The sequence below is a fragment of the Macrotis lagotis genome, chromosome 2, assembly GCF_037893015.1.
Source record: "Macrotis lagotis isolate mMagLag1 chromosome 2, bilby.v1.9.chrom.fasta, whole genome shotgun sequence".
Lineage (NCBI taxonomy): Eukaryota > Metazoa > Chordata > Mammalia > Peramelemorphia > Peramelidae > Macrotis > Macrotis lagotis.
In genome coordinates, this window is record NC_133659.1 from 64,335,792 (window position 1) to 64,358,362 (window position 22,571).

The 22,571-nt window shown below is 36.8% G+C and overlaps 1 protein-coding gene across 2 annotated transcripts in view; it reads left to right on the plus strand.

Moving 5' to 3' along the window:
* Window positions 1-21,439: 21,439 nt before the first annotated feature.
* LOC141512782 (dimethylaniline monooxygenase [N-oxide-forming] 2-like) overlaps window positions 21,440-22,571 on the plus strand; it is a 48,002-nt gene continuing 46,870 nt past the window's right edge. Inside the window, exons 1-2 of one of the 2 annotated variants that reach the window (XM_074221992.1) lie at window positions 21,440-21,548; window positions 21,849-22,042. In XM_074221992.1, coding sequence (XP_074078093.1) covers window positions 21,911-22,042 — 132 coding nt within the window. In that variant the 5' untranslated portion in view covers window positions 21,440-21,548; window positions 21,849-21,910. Of the gene's footprint in view, window positions 21,549-21,848; window positions 22,043-22,571 lie in introns of those variants that run through there. The other variant, XM_074221993.1, reaches the window with a different exon arrangement.

Sequence of the window (22,571 nt, forward strand, 5' to 3'; positions counted from 1 at the left end):
CAAGGTGAATAAAGGAATAAGCATTTTCTAAATATCTACAGTATTAGGTAATGGGTTAAGCACTGTGACAAAAAATTATCTCATTTTCTGGTGGGGTTTTTTTGATCCTCAAAAATGACTCTGGATAGTGGATGCTGTTATTATCCCCACTTTACAGTCGAAGAAACTGAGACAGGAAGGAGTAAAAGGATTTGCCCAGATTCACACAGTAAGTATCTGAGACTGGATTTGAAGTCACATCTGGCATTCTATCAGCTGTACCACCTGACTGTCATCAGAAAGGCTAATAAATGAACATGTATATCTGTCTTTCCTCTTTGTCCCATCCTGGGTTCCTGACCAACATCTAATAAACCTTGTGCTTGGAAAATACTTAAATTTTGATTCATGCTGCCTGAAGAGCCCAGTGGTTCCTTCCTTAATCCATACAGGTTACTGAACTGACATAATCCTGATAATCCATTCCTTGTCAGAGAAAATGCAGTTAAGGTAACCCAATAGATCAGAGTCCTGGCAGGGACTCAGCAAACCAGTTTTCCCAATTGTGGCTAGTTCCCATACTGGTTCCCAAGTTGTCATTAAGTCTTGTCTAACTTGCTATTAATACTAATTTTATCAGTAAAAAGAGGAACAGAGATCAAAAAGATAGCAGTATTTTGCAGAATGAGGCCATGATGGTACGTCCAAAAAGGGGAATCTGGTTGTGGAGTAGAAATAAGTAGGTGAATCTTGATTGGGGTCTGAACTGGAGATTTAACTTTGGAAATCACTCACGTAGAGGTGAGAGTTGGAACAGAGAGAGAGAGAGAGGAGAGAGAGACAGAGAGACAGAGAGAGAGAGAGAGACAGAGAGAGAGACAGAGACAGAGACACAGAGACAGAGAGACAGAGAGAGAGAGAGGAGGAAACAGAGAGAATGATGCATGGAGAAGAGCAAAATTCTTGCTTGTACTCTGATCTGAAAATCATCTGTGCATACTGCTATTCTACATACACCTCTTTCTGAAACCTCATGGTCCCTATTCCCTTCCCTGTCAAAAACTATTTACTGCAAAGGAACTGACACACTAATTCACACTAAGGGGTAAGTGTCTAATAAATTAAGTTCATGTTCCATTCTCATGAGTATTTGCATCTTAATCTATCAGTAACAATCAGGAAATCTCTTTGAGCTTTTATTTTGTGAAATTGTGCATTGACTGAGTATCTGAGAAAAGGAAATCTGGATTCTTGAGGTAAAGGAATGAAGCTCTCCGTGAAATATCAAGCTTCAAGTGTGTCAGTGGGAGGTATTTATTTGGGCAAGAATTTCCCAGCATTCCTGAAATTGCAAACATGTGGACAGTCACCTACTTTGACTAGGCCAGCTCTAATATTTACCCTTGGACTCAGTCCTGAACTCTCTGTTCTCATCTCTCAATCTTCTCACCTTCAAAAGGTCACCTTCAAAATCTCTCTCTCTCTCTCTCTCTCTCTCTCTCTCTCTCTCTCTCTCTCTCTCTCTCTCTCTCTCTGTTTGTTTCAACTCTCAGCTCCATACTAATGATTTCCAAAGCTAAATCCCCAGTCCAAGTCTCAGTCAAAATTCACCTCCTTATTTCTACTCCCCTGCAGAACTTCCCTTCTTTTATGTACTATCATGTCCTTGTGCACAACAATTCTCCAGTTCAAATTGAATTCAGTTCAGGAAGCATTTCTTTTAAATTGTGGCTAGGCACTATTCTGGCCTAGTGGTTCAGAGTCAAAAAGAAATCAGACCTAGTCTGTAAGGAATTTACATTCCACAATGTGAAAAAATAGGTTTAGATTATAACAAATCTCTAAATTAGCAAATAGAAAATATATTCAAAGTAAAAACAAAAGATGTTGGGGAGAGGATAAGCAGTAACATCAGGGACACTCAAGAAAGGTCCTCTGTGAGAAGGAATTCTCAAAGTGAGCCTTGAAGTTAGGCATCTCAAGAAGTAGAATTAAGGGGGAAAAGCATTCTATGCCCAGGGACAGTTTGGCTCCAAAGAGATTTCATCATTTTCTCTCCTTCCAAATTAATTTCTTTTCCTAGCTTCCAATTTCTCCAGTAACACCACAGTTCTAGTTTTCCAAGGCTTTAAAACCCTAAAACTCTTGCCTTCATCCCCACTCCACATTCATGTCCAATAAACTGCCAAGTCCTTTAGATGATACTATACTTTGGAGGTTGAATGGGCAAGGACTAGACCCAAGGCAAGTCACAATGCTTTCTCCTTATCTCTCAATCTCTCACTTCCCATGAAGTGAAACAAGATTGAAGTACTCTTAAATGAAATTGAAGGAGGCATCCAGAACATCTTTCAAGAGGAAAATGAGTCACTCCTGGTAGACCTCTCAATCCCCAATTAGTTACTAGGGTAGACCCTTGAATATAGCCCTGCACCTAGAATCCAGAAGGTCTCAGTTCAAGCTCACCTTCAGACACTCCTAGCCATGGTTAATTCACTTAACCTCTGCCTCAGTTTCACCATCTATTAAATTGGGGCCAATGATAGCATCTACCTCTCAGGATTGTTGTGAGAATGAAATGAGATCATTTTTGTAAAGTGTTTTATAAACTTTAATACCTTATATAAATGCTAGTTATTGTACCCCATTCTTTCTTCCTTCCCAATACCTCTTAGTTTTGTCCTTTCCCAGGCTTACACTCCTACTACTGAGAGCCCTTTTCTAACCCAGCAACATCTTACCCCTTAACTTATAAAACTCTCTGTATAGCATTGTGTACCATAATCCTGATTTTCCCCCTATATTTCCAGTCTTTTTAGACCTTGCATGCTTCAACTTGCCTTACTTCTTCCAAGTTCCAGTTAACATTCAACCTCTACAAGCAACCTTTCTGGATCTCCTTGATTCAAACACCTTCTCTCTGTTGATTATTTCCATTTTATCCTGTCCATGGCTTGTTGCATATGACTGTAGCCTCTTCGAGTATATAACTATCTTTCACTTTTCTTTGTATTCTTAGGACTTAAAAAAGTGCCTGTCCCAGAGTAGGTACTTTCCAAAGTTTGACTGACTGACTTATGGTTCTCCTAAACTCTAGATTCATAGGGTTTTGGAGTTTTAAAGGACTTTATAGAGTATCTACCTACCAGATTTCTTAACTTTGTTTATATCCTGGACCCCTTGGGCATTCTGAGAAAGTCTATGGACTCTTTTCCAGAAAAATTTCTTAGGAATAATAGGAATTTAGGAATAGGAATAATAATAGGAAATGCTAAGTTTCTACTAAAAGGTTAGTGAAAAAAGAAGTTGTGATTCTTTTTTCCTTTCCAAGTTCATGGACCTTCATTCACCTCATTTTCCACATGAGGACACTGAGGCACAAAAAGGTTAATATCTTCATCTAGGGTCACACAGATTTTAGCCACTTTCCATCCTTCTCCCACCATGGTAGGAGATGAGAGTGGACTGGGCTTCTTTTCTTTAAAAGTTGTTGAAACTTGCCTTGAAGAAGTAATTGGCTCCAGAGATTAAGGGATTTTGAAAATTAGCCTGGTGTTATTAAAAAAGCCATGAAGAACTTCAGTAACTCCCTGATACTTCACCTCCTAATCATGAGCAATTCAAAGGGAGGGAAGCTGATTCCTCACTGAAAATTCTTGTTGAGTATCTTTCCCCTGCTATGTAGGGCTGAGTAAATCTCCCTTTGTTAGAGATTAAATGGATTCTAATCTCACCAAGGAGGAAATTTACCTAGTGAGCACAAACTTGCAATTCCTTCCTCCTATGACTATCCTTTTCACCACCCCTTGCCACTTTGACTGTTTGGGGAGGTTTTGAGGTTATTGCTTCTGGTGTTGTTTCTTATTTATGTGTTCATTCATTTGTTTATTTTAGGAGCCAAGTCTTGCTATCTCAACCAGATTGGAAGTGCAATGACCATGAATTCAGTCCCATTAATGATTAGCATGGCTGCTATATTTCCTCTTTATCCCTCCTTAGGGGGATCATCAGATCTCTGTATCAATGAAGGAATCATGGTTAGTTTTGTTCCAGAATCCCAGAGCTCAAGAGATCTACCAGCCTCAGACTCCTCAACTGCAAAAAATAAGTTAGGCAACATTACAACCAGCTACTTCTATGTCTTCTAATGATTCCTACACTGTACCCTCACCCCCCAACCAAAAAAAACCCTTAAATTTAGATCATATCACTAAGATTGTGGGGAATCTACAATGGCTCCCTTCTATTTGGACGATTAAATCAAAAGTCCCCTCGTATTATACTTCTAATATTTATCTCATTTCATCATTTTAGAATCAAGACAATCTTCTTGCTATAATCCTCCCCCTCCCACACCCCACACCTCACCCCCAAACAAACACAAAATTGTACCAGCTCATCTCAACTCAGTGCCTAAGTCTAGACCCCAATCCCTATCTGAAATGTCCACCCTCTTTCTTTTCAATAATTCACATTCCCTATTTCCCTGGTAGGCTATTTTATTCAAGGGTCACCTCTTCCATAAAGTTTTCCCATACTAACCTCATTCACCCCTGTGTTCCTTATTCTGAATTACTTTAGCAAATATTTTTCATTCATTCATATGTTTATTCATCCAACTGATATTTATTTAGCACCTACTTAATACAAAGAACTGTGGGAAAATATAAGCATAAGATACTCCATAAACTTTCAAGGAGTTCATTTTTAAGACTAGCAGAGTTAACACAGACCCACCCACATAGTTCCATGTTATTCAATCGTTCAGTTCTGTCTGACTCTTCATGACCCCATTTGGGGTTCCCTTGGAAAAGATACTAAAGAGGTTTGTCATTTCCTTCTCAGCTCATTTTACAGATGAGGAAACTGAGGTAAGCAGGGTTAAATGACTTACTGAGGTCTCACAGCTAGTAAAGTATTTGAGACTGGATTTGAACTCATCTTCCTAAATCCATGTCCAGTAATAGCCTAGATAAACATCTTACAGATATCTATGAATGGTAAAGACATTAATACTCTAAAAGTTCAGAGAAAACTTCCTTAGAGAGGAATCAGAGAAGGCTAAGTGAGGAAACTGAGGCAGACAACTTAAGTGACCTTTCCAGGGTCAGTGTACAAGATTAAATTTGATTTCAAGTCTTTCTGACTCTAGATCAAGAACTCTAGCCACTATACTACCTACCTGAGAATTTAATCTGGTGTTCCAGGCAGAGGAAAAAGAGTAAGTTAATAAAAGGCCTAGATAAGACCATTAAACAGGGTCAGGAAGTGAAAATTATTCAGTGTGACTGGATATGAATTTGTATGGAAAGAATACAGCTGGAAAAGTAGTTTGGGACCACATGGTAGAAGGCTTTAAATAACAGCTCTGGAATCTCTACTTTAGTTTATATGCAATGAGGACCCATAAAATCTTTTGAGTAAGGGAGGGATGTGATTAATAGAAAAAATGAATCCCATAGGAGTGTGTAGAGTAATTGGGGGGGGGGAGAGACACTGGAGATTGGGCATCGGTTAGGAAGGTTTTGCAAGATTTTCACATTCATTATGAATGGCTTAAACTATTGTAGCATTGGGTAGCATTGGGAACAGAAAGGAAGGATGGACATGATGAAAATTAGAAATGGGTAATTTCCATATTTGAATAGACAGCTGGGGTGAGGGAGAAGAAGAAATCCAGGATGACTCCAAGATTTTTAGTCTGGCTGATAGAAAAATGGTAATGCCAGGAGCAGAAATAGGGAAGTCGGTTTTGCTCAGGGAAATGATATTTTTCACTTAGATTTATGTAAATTGGAAATGAAAGCAGGTATCCAAGTGGAAACTTTGAACTTCTGAGGATTCAGCTACTTGAATTGTGAGAATCTTTACTATAATATTTGTCATGTATATACATATATGTATATAAATAGTGTATATGTATGCAAATGATAAGTATTATAGCAAAGACTCTCACAATTCCAGCAGGTCATATAGATATATTCAAATTCTGAGATGTAATAAAGATGATACAAAAGTGCCTACAACAAAGAATACAGAAAAAAATTAAATGCATTATTACCTAAATATCACCTATTATCTCAAACATGACATTGCCTTAGGTACAAAATTAGCCTGCTATACCTTTTCTTAGAATCATTCATTTTGACTTTTTATGTATAGTTGTTACTGAACCCTTTTCTGTTTCTTGAGATCTCAAAATGATTGGAATTCCTCCAAGATAATGCATTCCAAGTATCATCTCTCTCAAAGCTTGATTGAACAATATTTCTCTCATTAGTAAAATTTCCACTAAGCAGAGTCCCATACAAAGGGGACACACCACTACTTTCAACTTTTAGACACACTGGTAAGCAGTAGAGATCACTGATATCATTGGAGGATTTGAATAATCACACTCTGCTGCTTATAAATTTTACCCAAGGTATAATTGGGCAGCTGGGTAATTCAGTGGGTAGAGTGTAGGGTCTGGAGGCAGGAAGACTCATTTTCCTGAGTTCAAATCTGGCCTCAGACAATTACTAACTGTGTGACCCTGTGCTACTCACTTTACCCTGTTTTCTTCAGTTTCCTCATCTGTAAAATGAACTGGCAAAGGAAATTACAAACCACTTCAGTATCTCTGCCAAGAAAACTCCAAATGGGGTCACAAAGACTTGGACACATTTGAAGAACAACTGAATAACAACAAAGGTGGAGTTACTTTCCACAAATCTGGTCCTGTACAAGTTAGACAAGTTTCAAACCCAGCCTGGAGGTTGAGTGTTCCACCCCAGTGATCAGAAATGTTGAGGAAGTTTTGGACTCTCAAGAAGTGGGTGATCTCCTAATTACCACCATCCTTCTTCAGCTCCATGCCTCTCCTCTCTGGATGGCTGCCCTAATTTGGGATTCTAGAGAGTGGGGTTTTATGAACTCATGCAATCAAAAAATGTTGAGCTCTCACCTTCCTTAATAAACCCAACCCCTTCCTTCAATTTTCCATATTTATGCTGTTCTTTTGGAATTATATTAACTTCTTACAAGTGGTCTTGGAGTCTGTATGCAGAGTTTTCCTTCTTTGTATTGACTTTTTATTGAATAGTCATAAAATGATGCTAAATCTATTAGTTACTATAATTACTATAAGCATATAGATCATTCTGAAACCAAACTGCCTTCAACCAACAAATAAACCACTTTGAACTAAAGAATTCTAGCAAATACATAATTCTCTTTACTCATTTCAGGGGGGGGAAGAATAAATATTTATATAGTGCACTATGATTCAGATACTTATTATACATTTGAGCTTTAACTCTGTGAAGTGGGGTACTATTATCCTCATTTTATAATTGAGGAAACTGCAGTTAAGTCACTTGCCCAAGGTCACACAACTAATAGATGTTTGAGGCTAGATTTGAACTCAGATCTTCCTGACTCCAGGACTTTGTCCACTATGTAACTGAAATCTCAGGGTGTCTTCTCTTTGGGACAGGTAAAATATAAGAAACACTAAAGTTTCCAAGGAATCTTTGGCTCATGCATCCATTAGGACCAATTACTAGATGGGAGACTCAGGAAATCTTAATCAGATTTCAGCTCCTCCTTACAAATGAGTTCTGAACTCAGAGGAAACCTGATGCACCTTGATTCTCCTCTGGTTGCTGCTTACCTAGTAAATGTATGAAAACAGCAACTGCTTCTTCATGGCTAACCCATCATCCCTAATGAGGACAAAGACAAGGATATGTCAGTCTATGAGAGAAACTCTCTCCACCCCAGCTACTATCTTGCTTCTTCAGTCTCTCTCCTCTCTGACCTTGAGTCCTTCAGTTAAAATGTCTGATTAGACCAAGAGATACATCACATCCCTTCCCATCTCTTTGCTCTCTCTTGCCTTTTCAACTTAATGAGTGGATCTGCCCCAAGGCACAGATGTTTGATCATCAAATGGGCATAGGTATTCAAGTCTATATTACAGAAGAAAGTCTTCAGATATCAAGGGAGAAATTAGCTCCTGAACAAATTAGCAGTGTTTCCTTGGGTGAAAAGCATCCTTCCCAATAACCATACAAGACTTCTCTTGGGTATTTCAAGACAAGTTGCCACCCAACACCAAATTTAGATATGGTGACCTTAGACCAGAGGATCATAACTTAGTCATTCACTGTTGTTCTTTGAACAATATTACTGTTACTGTATGCAACATACTCTTGGTTCTGCTCATTTCACCCTTCAATATTTTTGTAAGTCTTTCCATGTTTTTTCTAAACTCAATCAGATCATTATTTCTTATAGCATAATAGCATTCTGACACAATCACATACCATGGCTTATTTAGCCATTGCTTAATTGATGGGCATTCCTTTGATTTCCAATACTTAGCCAGAGCAAAAAGAAAAGGTTCTATAAGTATTTTTGTATAAATAGACCCTTTATCATTTTTGAATATCTTTGGAATAGCAATGGTATAATTAAATCAAAGGGAATGCAGTTTTATAGCCCTTTGGGCATAGTTCCAGAGTTCTATAAAGTTTAGAAGATAATGTTATAGGAAAAAGTCTATTTAGAAATTGCTTTATGTTTGGGTCCACTCTCCCTAGGGACTTAAATATTATAAGGGAGAATGTGTCCCCAGATTTGGGGGGGGGGAGTTTATATTTCTATTCTTGCTATATTGATGATAATTGGTTCAATGAAACTGGTGGTTGACAATAGGAAGTACACTTTTGGAATTCATTGATCACATTAGATACCCCCAACCTTTCAAGGGTATCCCTAGGACCTTGGAGGGAAAAGTAAACTTTCTTTGTCATGGTGGGGCTGATTTATCAGTATGAGAGGAAGTTGGGAAAAGGATACTCAGAGCTGATATGTTAACTATAATTTCTATAGTATTTTGCAATATGCATTGTCTCGCTTGATCCTCAATACAACCCTATGAGACAAGCACTAAAGGTATTTTATTGATGAGTAAATAGAGGCCCAGAGATGTTAAACCACCTCCCTATAAGGTCTTGTAGGTATTAAGTCTATGAATTGGAAATTAAGCCCATTTCTTTCAGATTCTGACTCCTACATTCTATCATACTATGCTGCCTGAGTGAGATCTCCCTACTTGGTCAAGAACCAATCCAGTACCCCCATTTCTCCCTCATTGTCTCTCTGGAGTATTAGAAACTTATCTTAAGCAAGTGAATGAGATTCAAAACACTCTGTTTTGTTTCAAAACAATCTATACTAGAGAGAACATCACTTCTAAATCTTGCTTACATACAAGTATGTACAAAATAAGTAAATGACATTTTATTTCTAAGATGCTTCTATTATTTTCTAATTCAGATTTCCCTAATCTAGACTGGTTGAATCTTTCTCTGATTTAGTTTCCATAACTGTAAAAATGATGTGCAAGGATAGGCTAACCGATTTATTCAACCCCACCTAACTGAAGCCAAAACTCTGATCTTTCCCCAACTTTCCCTCCCAGTGTTTAGCCATAAGCATATTATGTATATATATATAGATATAGATATAGATATAGATATATATATATATACTATTTTATAACTCAGATATTTACCTTAAATTGAATTCGTCTCAACTACTCAACCATAGGGGTTAATTAGAAATAGATGAAAACACAAATTTTGAAAGAATCCATCCTCTTAAACCCTATAAGAGCGTTCAAATTGGGACTCTCATCTCAGTTTAAATTTCTTTTTCTTTCCTTCCCTCTCTCACCCCTCTATTTGGGAGTTTAAATTAAATCCTGTAACAAAGTTTATTTTTTTTTCTTCTTCATTTGGCTTTCTTTGAAGCAGGATTATCCACATTATTGCTCAATCATAAAATTTTAAATATTTCTTTTAAACATTTTTATTAGAAAAATCATCATTCTGGTCTATGCCTCAGAGAACACTGTGGTTTTGTAATTTCTATCATCTGGTGATAGCTGTTACTGTTATGACTGTTTCTAATTTGCTTTGCATTGTTGGAAGTGGTCAAATGGTTTGGTCAATTTTCATATTATTCCTAAGGGAGTACTGATATGGAAAAGAGCTTGGATTTAATGAAGATGTTATAATAAATTTTATGAAGATCAAAGTAAGAGTGACTGTAGATAAGTAGATATGGGAATGAGGTCAAACGCATCCACTAAGAGTTTTGTATATGACTTACTGGTCATTCAAACATTCAAGAAAATCTGAAAAACCCCAGATAGTATGGTATAATTGCTTATTCGACTTTAGACAACATTCTCAAAAACTTTGAAAATACAGCAGACTTTCATTAACATAATCCCAACAAATCAGGAACCAAGAGTTAACCTACTAAATGCCAGGCACTATGCTAAGTACTGAGAATAAAATGATAAAAATGATAAAAATGACATTGTTCCTACATTCACTGAATATACATTGAGCAGAGGGGAGGGTGAGCAGAGGAATAAATGGCAGAATTTTCAGATAAATATTTTTATCTATTGAAGAGAAGAAAATGAAGTCAGATGTTTTATAGAACATATTGACATTTATTTCATTGAATTTACATAAAATCAATCTTCTCTGCTCACTGAGGTTATTCTCTGTGATCACATTTGTTCGAGTTTCTTGCCTCCCCGTAAAACATCTTGCTATATTGTTGACCTGGAAGAGACTGGTAAAGGGGAGACCTTTACAAGAAAAAGTCCCTACCTTCAGAGATAAGACATAAACACAATTATAACTGAAATATGTTGATGATTGTAGTTGATATTTCTATTTTGTGAATCACTTTACTTTGTCTTCATGGTACAATAGTGAGCCAACCTTAATCTAAGAAAAATTTGAGTTCAAGTCTAACCTTTGACACTTATTGACTATGTGACCCTAGGTAAGTCACTTAATGTCTCAATGCTATGTTAATAAAAGTGACGGCTCTCTATTCATTAGAAGTAGTTTTTTCACCTAGAAATTGCTGATACCAATGAAATCAGAAAGCAAGTCTCTATCCCTAACTCTACACTATAGACCTTCCAACAACTCTGTAAGGTAGGTTTTGTTGCCCTCACTTAATAATAATGATAATAATAATGATAATAAGTATTAACTAGCATTCCCATAGTTCCTACATTGTGCTAACTGAACTATAGATATTATTTTCTTTGATTCTCAAAATGACTTTATGAAATAGCTACTATTATTTCCATTTACAGATGAAGAAACAGAGGCAAACAGATTTAAGTGACTTGTCCAGATTCACCCAGTTAGTAAAAGTTTGAAGCTGAATTTGAATTCCCTTTATTCATTGAACTGACCAACTAGTAATAATTCATTTTTAAATAGCTCTTGGGGAGGGAGAAATTTTTATCTTTTTTTTCATTTAGATGTAAAAACAATTTTAACATTTTTTACATTTTAAGTTCCATATGCTCTCCTCTTCTTTCCTTTCTTGAGATGGCAAGCAAGTTGATATGAGTAGATTGCTCATGTACAGTCATGCAAAACATTAGTCATTTGCAAAAGAAAACAGACAAAAGCAAAATGAAGGAAGTTTTTAAAAGCATTCTTTGATCTGTATTTGGACTCCCATCAGTTCTATCTCTGGAGATGAATAGCATTTTTGATCTTACCGCCTTTGAAATTGTCTTAAATCTTTGTGTTGCTAAAAATAGCTGTATTATTCACAGTTGATCATCATATAATATTGTGATTACTGTGTATCATATTCTCCTTCACTTTGCATCATATTAGTCTTTCCAGGTTTTTCTGGAACCATCCTAATCATCCTTTCTTATAGTACAATAGTATTCTATCACAATAACATATCAAATCTTATTCAACCACTCCCCAATTGATGGGCATCCCCTTCATTTCCAATTATCTGCCACCACAAAAAAGAGTTGTGATAATTATTTTTGTTTGACTAGGTCCTTTCCTTTTTAAATTTCTTTGGCACACAGAGCAAGTAGTGGTATGGTGGTATCAAAGGGTATAACATGGTTTTTTTAGTTGCTTGGGCATAATTCAAAATTTCTCTACAGAATAGTTGAATCAGCATACAACGTCACCAAGAATGCATTAGTGTCTCAATTTTTTCCACATTCCCTCCAACAATTATCATTGGTTTTCCTGCCATATTAGCCATGTGATAAGTAGCACTTCAGTTGTTTTAATTTGTATTTTTCTAATCAATAGTGATTTAGAACATTTTTAATGACAATGTATAGCTTTGATTTCTTTGTCTGAAAACTGCCTTTCATATTCTCTGACTGTTTAATCAGTTTAATCATTCATATTCTTATAAATTTGACTGTTTTCTACATATATATATATATATATATGAAAAATAATACCTTTATCAGAAAAACTAGCTATAAAAAACTTTCCCCTAGTTTTGTACTTTCCTTCTAATCTTGGCTGCATTGGTTTTGTTTGTGTGAAAACTTTTTAGCTTGACGTAATCAAAATTATCCATTTTATATCCCATAAAGCCCTATATCTCTTATTTGGTCATAAATGCTTCCCTCATCCATAAATCTGATAGGTTAACTATTCTATACTCCCCTAATTTGCTTATGTTATCACCATTTAGGTCTAAGTCATGTTACCATTCTAACCTTTTCTTGGCAGTGTTAAATATCTGTCAATTGCTAGTTTTTGTCAGACTTTTCCAGTTTTCACAGTAAACTAGTGAGTTTGATTTGAATCCTTGTGTTTAACAAATGCTAGATTACTGTAGTCACTTACTACCAGGCATCATGTACCAAATCTATTCCATTGAACTGCGATTCTATTTTTTTAGAAGTCAGTACTAGATTTTTTGATGATTGTTGCTGTAACTTTGTGACCCCATTCAGGCTTTTCTTGGCAAAGATTTTATTGCAGTTTTATCTGCCCTATATTGGTCTTTATAATACAGCTTGAGATCTGGACACCTTCCTACACATATTTTTCACCAGTTCTATTGATATTCTTAAACTTTTGTTCATCCAGATGAAATTTGTTATTATTTTTTCTAGCTCTATGAAATAATTTTTGGAAGTTTAATTGGTATGGCACCAAATAAATAAATTGACTAGGTGTTGCAGTGGACAGACTACCTAACCTAGAAAAAGGAAGACCCTTCTTCTTGACTGCAAATCTGGATTCAGACCCTTTCTAACTATCTGGCCCTAGGTAAGTCACTTAAACCTGTTTGCCTCAATTTCTTCAGCTATAAAATGAGCTGGAGAAGAAAATAACAAACAACTCTAATATCTTTGCCAAAAAAACCCTAAACAGGGCCATGGATAGTCGGACACAAACGAAAAACAACTAAACAGTAACAAAAAACCCATGAACAATTAATATTTCTCCAATTGTTTAATTCTGACTTTATCTGTATGAAAAGTTTTTATACTTTCTGGGTTTGTTTTGGCAGGTAAACACCCATATATTTTATATTATCTATAGTTAGGCTATATAGTTATACTATCTACAGTATATTACTGTTGTACTATAATTATAGTATATATGCTATAGTGTATGGTACCCTATAGTTATAGATAGTTATGCTATCTATCGTTGCTTCCAGTTGACTGGAATTTCTCTCTTGCTGTTGGAATTTGTTAGTAATACATAGAAATTCTGATGATCTGTTTGAGTTTACTTTATATACTGCAATTTTGTTAAAATTGTTGTTATTTCAACTAATTGTTTACTTGATTTTCTAGAATTCTCCAAGTATACCGTCATATTATCTGCAAAAAGAAATAGCTTGTTTTCTCAAAGACTGTCCTAATTCTTTCAACTCATTTTTCTTTTCTTATTGCTATAGCTAGCATTTCTTGTAAAATATTAACCAATAGTGTTGATAATGGGAATCATAACTTCATCCCTAAGCTCATTGGGAAGACCTCTAGCTTATTCCCATAACAAATGCTTTGCTAATGGCTTTAGATAGATAGATAATATCATTTTAAGCAGAGCTCTATTCCAAGATCATGATTGCTACCTCAGCTTTTTTCTTCCTCTAAAGCTTAATAAATTCTGCTCCAGCCCCTCACCTTTAGTCTGTTTGTGTCTCTCTTGACTTCAAAGGCATTCTTGTAAATAATGTATTGTTGGATTCTGGTTTTTAACTCACTCTGCACTTTCATCTTAAATTTATCCTTATTTCTCTCTGTCTCTCTCTGTCTCTCTCTGTCTCTCTCTGTCTCTCTCTGTCTCTCTCTCTGTCTCTCTCTCTCTCTCTCTCTCTCTCTCTCTCTCTCTCTCTCTCTCTCTCTCTCTCTGCCTCTCTTTCTCTCTCACTCAAACTCTAATCCTCTCTCCTTTCACCCTATCCCTCCTCAAAGGTCTGTTTTGCCTCTGCCACCACTTCCCCCAATATACCCTCCCATCTATCTTTCCTCTTCTCTTAATCTTCTCCCCTTCTACTTCCTTGTAGAGCAATATAGATTTCCATACTCAATTGAGTATGTTACTCACTCTTTGAGCAAATTCCATTAAAAGTTCAACTGTTGCCTGCCACTCATTCATTTTCTCCTCCATTTTAAAAGTGCATTTCACATATCTTTTATGTAAGATGGTTTACCTCATTCTATTTCTCCATCTCACCTTCTTTCAATGCATTCCTTTTTTCTCACTCCTTCACATGATTATTTTGAAATTATTCCATCATAATAAATTTACATTCAAGTCCTCTATGTATCCTTCTTCCAACTGCCCTATAAGTGAGAAAGTTTTTTGTTGTATCATCTCTCTATGTAGTAATATAAATAACTTAATCTTATTGAATCCCTAAGATTTATCTTCACATTCATCTTTTTATGCTTCTCTTGAGTCCTGTATTTGAAAATAAAATTTTCAATATAGCTCTGGTGTTTGGAATTAGGAATGCTTGAAAGTCCTCTATTTCATTGAATATACACTTTTTCTCCCTGCATGATTAAACTCAGTTTTGCTGGGTAGATTATTCTTGGCTGTAATCCCAACCCCTTTGCCTTCCAGAATATCATATTCCAAGAATTCCAGTCCCTTAATGCAGAAGTCACTAAATCTTGTGTGATCTTGATAGTGGCTCCATGATATTTGAATTGTTTTTTTTTTTTCTGGGTAACTGCAATATTTTCTCTTTGTCCTAGGTGCTCCGGAGTTTGGCCAAAATATTCCTGGGACTTTCATTTGGGAATTTCTTTCATAACATAATTAGTATATTCTTTTAGTTTTTATTTTGCTCTCTAGTTCTACATGATCAAAACAGTTTTCCTTAATAATTTCTTGAAATGGTCAGTTGGTCAGTCTACCTCCTCCCTTTCAGTCTCCTCCCTTTCAGTCCCCCCCCTTTCCAACTGAGTATTTCTTATACCTGCAGCCCTTCTTAGCATTTTCTCGTCTGTCTGGTTGATGACTCCTCTTTCTGTTCAAGTCTTGAGGGATAAGGAAGCTGAGGACCAGAGTATAAGTGACTTGTGTGAAGGCACACAGAGATTAAGGAACAGAAACCAGACTAAGACTTTTCTTCACTAAGAGGCAAAGATGAAGGCATCTTCAGGGGACAAGCTGTGTCCACCATCCACCCATCACCCAAGGGGGCTACCTCGACTCCTCCAGCCATCATGTGCAGACTCACCCCTCTAGCCAGTCAGTGGCTCCTGGACTCAATGTGGGGATCCCCTTCCCTACTGCAGAGTTTGTGGACCACCAGGTACTTCTGAGTTTCTTGCAGAGAGAGGCATGGTGAGTTCTCTGGAGAGTGGTAGAGAGCTTCTGAAGACAATCTGATCAAACAGAAACTCCTGAGTGGGGTAACCACTCATTTTGGTCAAGATTATGTCCTTTGAAGGTCTTCAGATCTATCACTGGTTCATGAACCACAGCAGAGACTATCACAGTTGCTATTACTACCAAGCTGGGCCTAGTGGTAGCACTGCTTCTAAATCAATAATTATTTCCCCTTGGGCAAGGGGAACCATTACCACTAATATTATGAAGCAGAATGTGATAATAGGATCTAATGAAGGTGCCATGAGGTCCAATGCAACCACTACCACAGGCATCATCACTCTGGGAAATTTTGGGAGTCCTAGAGTAGCTGCCACAGGTTTTGCAGTAGGAATGCCTGTAATGTGAATCCTAGGATCCCAAATCCAAGAAAGTCACTTACAGAGTAAGGGGATAATGCCCCTCTTTAGGGCATCTGTAGCATTTTGGCAGAACCTGGCAAAGACCCAACAGAAGCAAGTAGAGAGTCGGAAATATCTGGCAGGTATCTTAGAGCAGCTGCTGACAGTCTTTGTAAAGTTGCAGGCACAGGTGAATGTCAGGCTCTTGGAGATGATTCACCATAATATGCCAGATCAGATGGAAGATGTGACACTTCCCTTGGACTATGAACTCTCTACTCTTGAGCATATTTCATTTGTAGGACAAAAGTAGGGCTTCAGTAACCATCCCTACCAAAACCTCAGTGGATCTCTCCATTACCAGAGAAATTGGATAGATGAACCTTCTACTCAGTAACTGTTTCCCTACATGGTCCAACTTTTTTCACTCCAATTCTCATCCAAGTTATTATTAGTCTCCCATACCTGCCCTTGATAATACTTTGGGAACCAAATCAGTGGCTAGACTTTAGAAAAGGCTTCTCATGGGAGCAAACAAGTGTCTGCAGCAGATCATCTATAAAAAGAAGAAAAGAAGATTGATAAGAAGGTGAGGAAAGAAAGGCAGGAGGGGAATAAAGGTCATGAGCATAAGTTTGACCAAGACATAATTGATATCAGATGGAGGTCATTTTAATGGCCTCAGTTGTTCCCCTTTGGCTACATGGTGTTAATAGTCTCATTCCTACCCCAGTCTCCTCCCCCCAGTAAAACTCCCTATAAGAACAAAATAAAAATTTACATGTGCTATTTCTATCATAAGGGAGGGAGTTAAAACAGCTTCTTGATGGGAGTTATCATCAGGTCTTTCTTTCCAAGATTTAATTAACCTCTGACTGTTATTTGGCAAGTTAAAGAGCTGGAAAAGTGGAGGTTTGACTGTGTGTGTGTGTGTGTGTGTGTGTGTGTGTGTGTGTCTCCTTGTTAGAGGTTTGGGAGGACAAGGTGGAAAAGTTAGATAATTGTTTTCTTAGGCAATGATAATGATAATTGTTTTAAAAACATAAGGACATTGGGATAAACATGACCTTGTTAATTTTGAGGGACAGAGTGTCAGTGCCAAAATGATTTCATGAAAACATTCAAAATAGCACAATTTGGGGGGGAATGAGGGGTTGGAAACATAATTTAAGGCAACATTTTATAACTGAGTTTTATCTGAACATTTATTTAAAAAGTGATTTGATGATAACAAAGATAATCCAATGTAAAGTAGAGGCCATCTTTGACAACAAACACCAACAAAAGTATGACTTATTTGGGTGAGATTGCTCACATGCTATCCCAAGTCATCTCTGAGTTGTTACCTACTTGTAGATGCATCTCAACTGTACCCAGTGAAGGTGCTCCTGATGTTTGTTGTTAAATTAAATCACACATGAAATGTAAAAAAAATAATAAAAATAATTTCTTGAAATATGTCTAGCATTAACAGCAACATTATGTGATGATCAACTATGATACACTTCACTCTTCTCAGCAGTACAATGCAAAGAAAATTCTAAAAGACTTGTGATGGAAAATACCATCCACATCCAGAGAAAGAATGGAGTATGAATGCAGACCAAAGTATATAATTTTCAATTTTTTAAATTTGTTTTATATTTTATGTTTTTTCCTCTCACTTTTTTCCTTTTGTTCTGATTCTTTCACAACATGACTAATATGGAAATATGTTTAACATAGTTATACATATATAACTTATATCAAATTACTCATTGTCAAGGGGATAGGGGAGGAAAGAGAAGGAGAAAATGTGAAACTAAAAATCTTATTAAAATGGGTGTTGAAACCATCTTTACATGGAATTGCAAAAAAAGAAAAATCACATAAAAATAAATAAATATGATGTCTAGGACCTTTTTTGATACAGTTCTAAAGTTTAAAAACTATATTAACTCATTTGATCCTCACCAAAATACTAAGCTAACAGTTATTACAGGTAGTATTTATTCAGATTTTACAGACGAAGGCTCCGAGATTTAATTGGATTTAATTGACTTGCTCACAGTCACACTATTACTATCAGAGGAAGAATATAAAAGCAAGTTTCTACTGGCACTAGACCAAATGATTTTTCCACTTTGTAATACTGTATATTATCAATATTATCACTATAAATATATATATATATATATCATTTGAAAGACTTTCATTGATCATCCAATAAAATCCATGTGCAAAATATCTACCACAATCATACATGCAATAAATGGTCACCAGTCTCTTCTTGAAGACCACTATGAAGGGGAAAGCCTATCCCCCTTTCTTCTCCAGAAGATTGAATATGTTCCATTGAACATGTTCCATCATAGCCTCAAACACTTTCATCATTCTAGCTGCCATCTTTTGAACACTGCCTAGTCCAGGGCTATCCAAAATGGGGCCCACTTCCAGCAGTGTAATTGCAGCCCACCTGTGGATTTACTAAATACTTAAGTAAATGAACCGTAGCTATGCAGAGCTCTCACTAAAATGGCGAATCATAATATTTTGTCTATTGTTGCAATCAAAACGTTTAAATGTAAGGTAGGACAGCCCTGACCTAGCTTATCAGTGTTCTTTTTTTATAATTTAGGAAAAGTCAACATTCATTTAAGCACTTTTAGAGTGAAAGGACTAGTTCTGGGCACCATACCAAGATACAAAGATCTACACAAACATTCTGCTTTCAAGAGGGCTTAAATTTAATATTGGTCAACATAATACAAAAAAAATAAAATAAAGGAACAATGAACTCCAGACTTAACCAGCTGTCATTCCCACTCATTCCTAGATATAATTAATATCGGTTTTAAATTAACAGGCCATGTCTTTAATGACTAGGTATTTCAATCACTATTACTTAGTTCTCCATGGGGGGATTAACAACACAAATAGATGTAGGAAGTCATCTCATTAATACTTTGAAAACAAGGTAAAATGAGTTCTCAATTAATAGGCTACCTCTTTATGACCAGAAAATTCAATCATTATTAATTATTCTCCACAAAGAATCTTAACAACCCAAATAATTATGGGAAACCACCTCATTAGTATTATGAAAACAAGGCAGCCCCTGAAGGTGATTAATTAATTATTGATTTGCTGAAAGTCTATAAAATAGAGGTTAACTAGCCCTAACTTTATTACTTTGTCCCCCTAATTTCTCCACCTCCAATTTGCGTGGGAATCCAAACTGTCAGGAACTATTTTAGCCAGAGTATTAATATCCAAGGCATCCAACTCTCCATCCACCCTCCCAAATGTCCAACTGGGCTTTCTCTCCATGACAGATAGATCTCGTTAAGGAGAAGATTAAAATTACAACACTCAGCAACACCTCCAGAATCCTACATGATAAAAGCTTCACATGGTATGTATTGGTTTTACTCAAACCTCTTCCTTTCCAAGACAGAAAATACAAAAATGAGGAAATGGAATGGATTTTTTTTTCTATTAAAACAAAAATAGTGAAATAGAACTAGATCACTTGACTCTTTCTATTCTTATCCCCACCCAGTTCAAGATGCTTAGGTCTTGGAGTGGCTAGGTGGCACAGTGGATAGAGCACCATCCCCGGAGTCAGGAGTAGCTGAGTTCAAATCCAGCCTCAGAAACTTAATAATTGCCGATCTGTGTGACCTTGGGCAAGGCATTTAATCCCATTGCCTTGCAAAAGAATGCTTACATCTCTTAAAGGCAAACATCTTCTTAGACCTGCTGTTGGATTCCACACATTCAAGCTTCAATAATATTTTTGTGGTCTTTTTTTAAACTGGTTTGCCATCCTAGAATACAAGCTTTTCTTGTACTGCATCACTTTGTGAGGCTGGTGCTTGCCACAATTTTTGCAAAACGTTCTGCAGGTTTTAGGGACGTTCACCCAAGAGTGGTGCTGCCCTTCCAACTGAGCCTCACTGATGTCCAGGTCGTTGGGATCCCTCGTCCAAGCACTCATAAGGAAGTGCTCTGCCAAGGACCACTATGAGCTGAAGAAGAACACCAGCTTAGGAGAACGAAAGACTGATGGAGGTCCTTAAACAATATTGGTAAGAACTGAATATAATACTCTATCTGAGGTCTGAGAAAAGAAGACAACAATGAAACTATAATCTTCCCCTCCCCTGGTCCCTCATTCCTGGAAGTGGCCTAAATGAACCCCAAACTGACATTAGCTTTTTTTTTTTGGTGTCTTTACTGTCACTACTGATTCCTATTGATCTTAAAGTCCACTACACATATCAGGTCTTTTTGACAGTCACTTCTGTCTAACCATATCTTCTCCAATGTTTTTATACCTAAGGCAACATTTTGAATTTCATCTTTTTTTCCTATTCAACCTAATATCATACCCCGACCCAATCTTTTTGGGTTCTGATGTGGTAGCCTGTGTGTTCCAAAGCCATCCCAGCTTTGCATCATATGCAGAGTTGACAAATATAGTATCTGTGCCCTTATCCAAGTTATCAATAAATATGTTGAAAAAAAAAAAAAACAAAGTCCAAACAACTAGGTAGTGCTTCCATTCAGGAAAACCTGAGTTCCAATTGTGCTCGAGACACTTACTAGCTAAGTTAGTCATTCAACTTCTATCTCAGCTTCCACAATTGTAGAATGGGGCAAACAATAGCTCCTACTTCAGAGAACTGTTGTGAGGATCAAATGGAATAATATTTGTAAAGTACTTATTAAATATAAGCACTATTATTATTATTATAACCCTTCAAGTCTCAGTTTCTTCAAATGCAAAGTGAGAAATTATAATACTCTTATCTAGTGGATGAATAGCCTCAGAGTCAAGATACCTGTGTTCAAGACCTACCAGTGATACACACTGATTCTGTGATCTACCCTGAGCTTGTGCCTAAACATCTTAATTCCTTAGGTAACTCTCTAAGACTCAAAGTTAGAGAGCAGATGATTATCTGTGTCAGAGAAGGGAATTGCCTCACATGGAACTCCCTACATAGATGAAATCACAGATGCTTATATTTACATGCATAAATACATTTACATATATATCCCATGTTTATATACATAAACATATGCATACATATATATGTTCATATATATATATATTGATATGAATATAGACATATCTACCAAGTCCTTATATCCCATACTTTATTGGGACCATATGAAGCAATTAATGTGAAAGCATTTGGCAAACTGGAAAGCACATAAAAAAATACAGCGTCTCATTAGTCCATAATGATTTTAATACTATTTCGCCCTAGACATAAGGGTTTTCTTTCATAGTAGGTTTCAGTGTCCTTTCATCTCAGATCACCAGCCCCTTGCCTAATTCTAGGAGGCAGAGCCTGGTCCACGAGATGCTGGAGGAGGGGAGAAAAGCTCCTCCCATTTCTCAATTACTCCTCATATTCTTAAAATGAGTCTGTCTGCCTGTCACTTGGCACTCTGGCCTAAGGAGAGAGCAGTTCATTCCAGCTAGAATAAGGAAAGGAAAGGACAAAAGGTAAGAAGGATACCCATATATCAAAGCAAGGAGGTGGATGCGTGTGAAGGAGGAGGGGGTGGGGAGGAGAAAGAAGAAATAAAAAACAAAGTCTCTGGAGACTTGGCTCCTGTCCTATTCATGTTAATGAATAGTGTGGAAGTACTTGTTTTCAACATTATACCCAAGGCCTGCAAACAATGCTTATAACAAAAGACGACTTAGCATAGGAAATATACTTTTCCAAAGAGGGCTCGGGATTTTTGGTGGGAGGGGGGAATTCAACAACTGGAATACTGAAATCTCAACATTTTTAAATAGCCCATTGAAGCACTTTTCGACTGTTGAGGCTGTCCTGGATCCACCTGCTGACCCACGAGACCATGGCAAAGAATGTGGCCATCATTGGAGCTGGGGTGAGTGGACTGATCTCACTGAAGTGTTGCCTGGATGAAGGACTTCAGCCCACTTGCTTTGAAAGGACGGAAGACATAGGGGGCCTATGGAGGTTCAAAGTAAGTGGCATCATCTCCTTGTTTACCAAATGTGGTGGGTTGATTCTCTTTCATGATTAGCCTGATAAAAGGTTTTGATAGGTGCTTTTAAGCAGAGGTCTTTCCAGTTCTTACATGAACCACAAGTCACACACTGGCATGTTTAAATTAGTTTCCAGCCCCACCTACAAAGGGCAAGACAAGATCCCAAAGGACAATGAGTCCACCACAGCCTTCATCTGAATCCAAATTCAAGCTAAAAAAAAAAAAAAAAAAAGGTAGTGAGTTTCCAGTTCCTGAGAAGTCTTCAAGCAACATGTTATATTATTTTGTTATGATTTCATCTCTCCACACCTCAGTTTCCTCAACTACTAAGGGAAGAATCATCATATCTATGATATAGTGAATTGATAGATGACCTCTAGTCATCAGAAGGACTTTAGTTCAAGTACCATTTCTAACATACTGAGTATCATTTAAGCAACGTCACTTAACAAAATTAGTGCCTCAGAAAGTTATTAGTCATATTGTAGAAGTAGCAACTTAATTC